The sequence below is a fragment of the Antrostomus carolinensis genome, unplaced genomic scaffold (assembly GCF_000700745.2).
Source record: "Antrostomus carolinensis isolate BGI_N321 unplaced genomic scaffold, ASM70074v2 scaffold47893, whole genome shotgun sequence".
NCBI classification, from domain to species: Eukaryota; Metazoa; Chordata; class Aves; order Caprimulgiformes; family Caprimulgidae; genus Antrostomus; species Antrostomus carolinensis.
Window position 1 is genome coordinate 2344 of NW_010304015.1, and position 247 is coordinate 2590.

General features: G+C 60.3%; 1 protein-coding gene across 1 annotated transcript in view; it reads left to right on the plus strand.

The window, feature by feature from the left end:
* The window catches only part of LOC104522100 (proto-oncogene tyrosine-protein kinase LCK), a gene marked incomplete at both ends in the record, with an annotated part of 3572 nt that overhangs the window by 2064 nt on the left and 1261 nt on the right, over positions 1 to 247 (plus strand). Inside the window, 2 exons of the mRNA XM_010164295.1 lie at positions 17 to 63; positions 166 to 247. The exon at positions 166 to 247 is cut by the window's right edge and continues 9 nt beyond it. Coding sequence (XP_010162597.1) covers positions 17 to 63; positions 166 to 247 — 129 coding nt within the window. The remainder of the gene's footprint in view (positions 1 to 16; positions 64 to 165) is intronic.

Consider the following 247-nt stretch of genomic DNA (forward strand, 5'->3'; position numbering starts at 1 on the left):
TTCCTCAAGACCTCAGAAGGAGTCGAGCTCAGCATCAACAAACTGCTGGACATGGCTGCACAGGTGAGGGGGGGGACAGAGCTGCGGGGAGGGCTCTGCCAGGGCTGGAGCTGGGGCTGGGGCTGTCCTGCTGGGGTTGTTAATTGCAATTACTCCAAATGGCAGATCGCCGAGGGCATGGCCTTCATCGAGGCCAAGAACTACATCCACCGCGACCTGCGGGCGGCCAACATCCTCGTCTCAGACA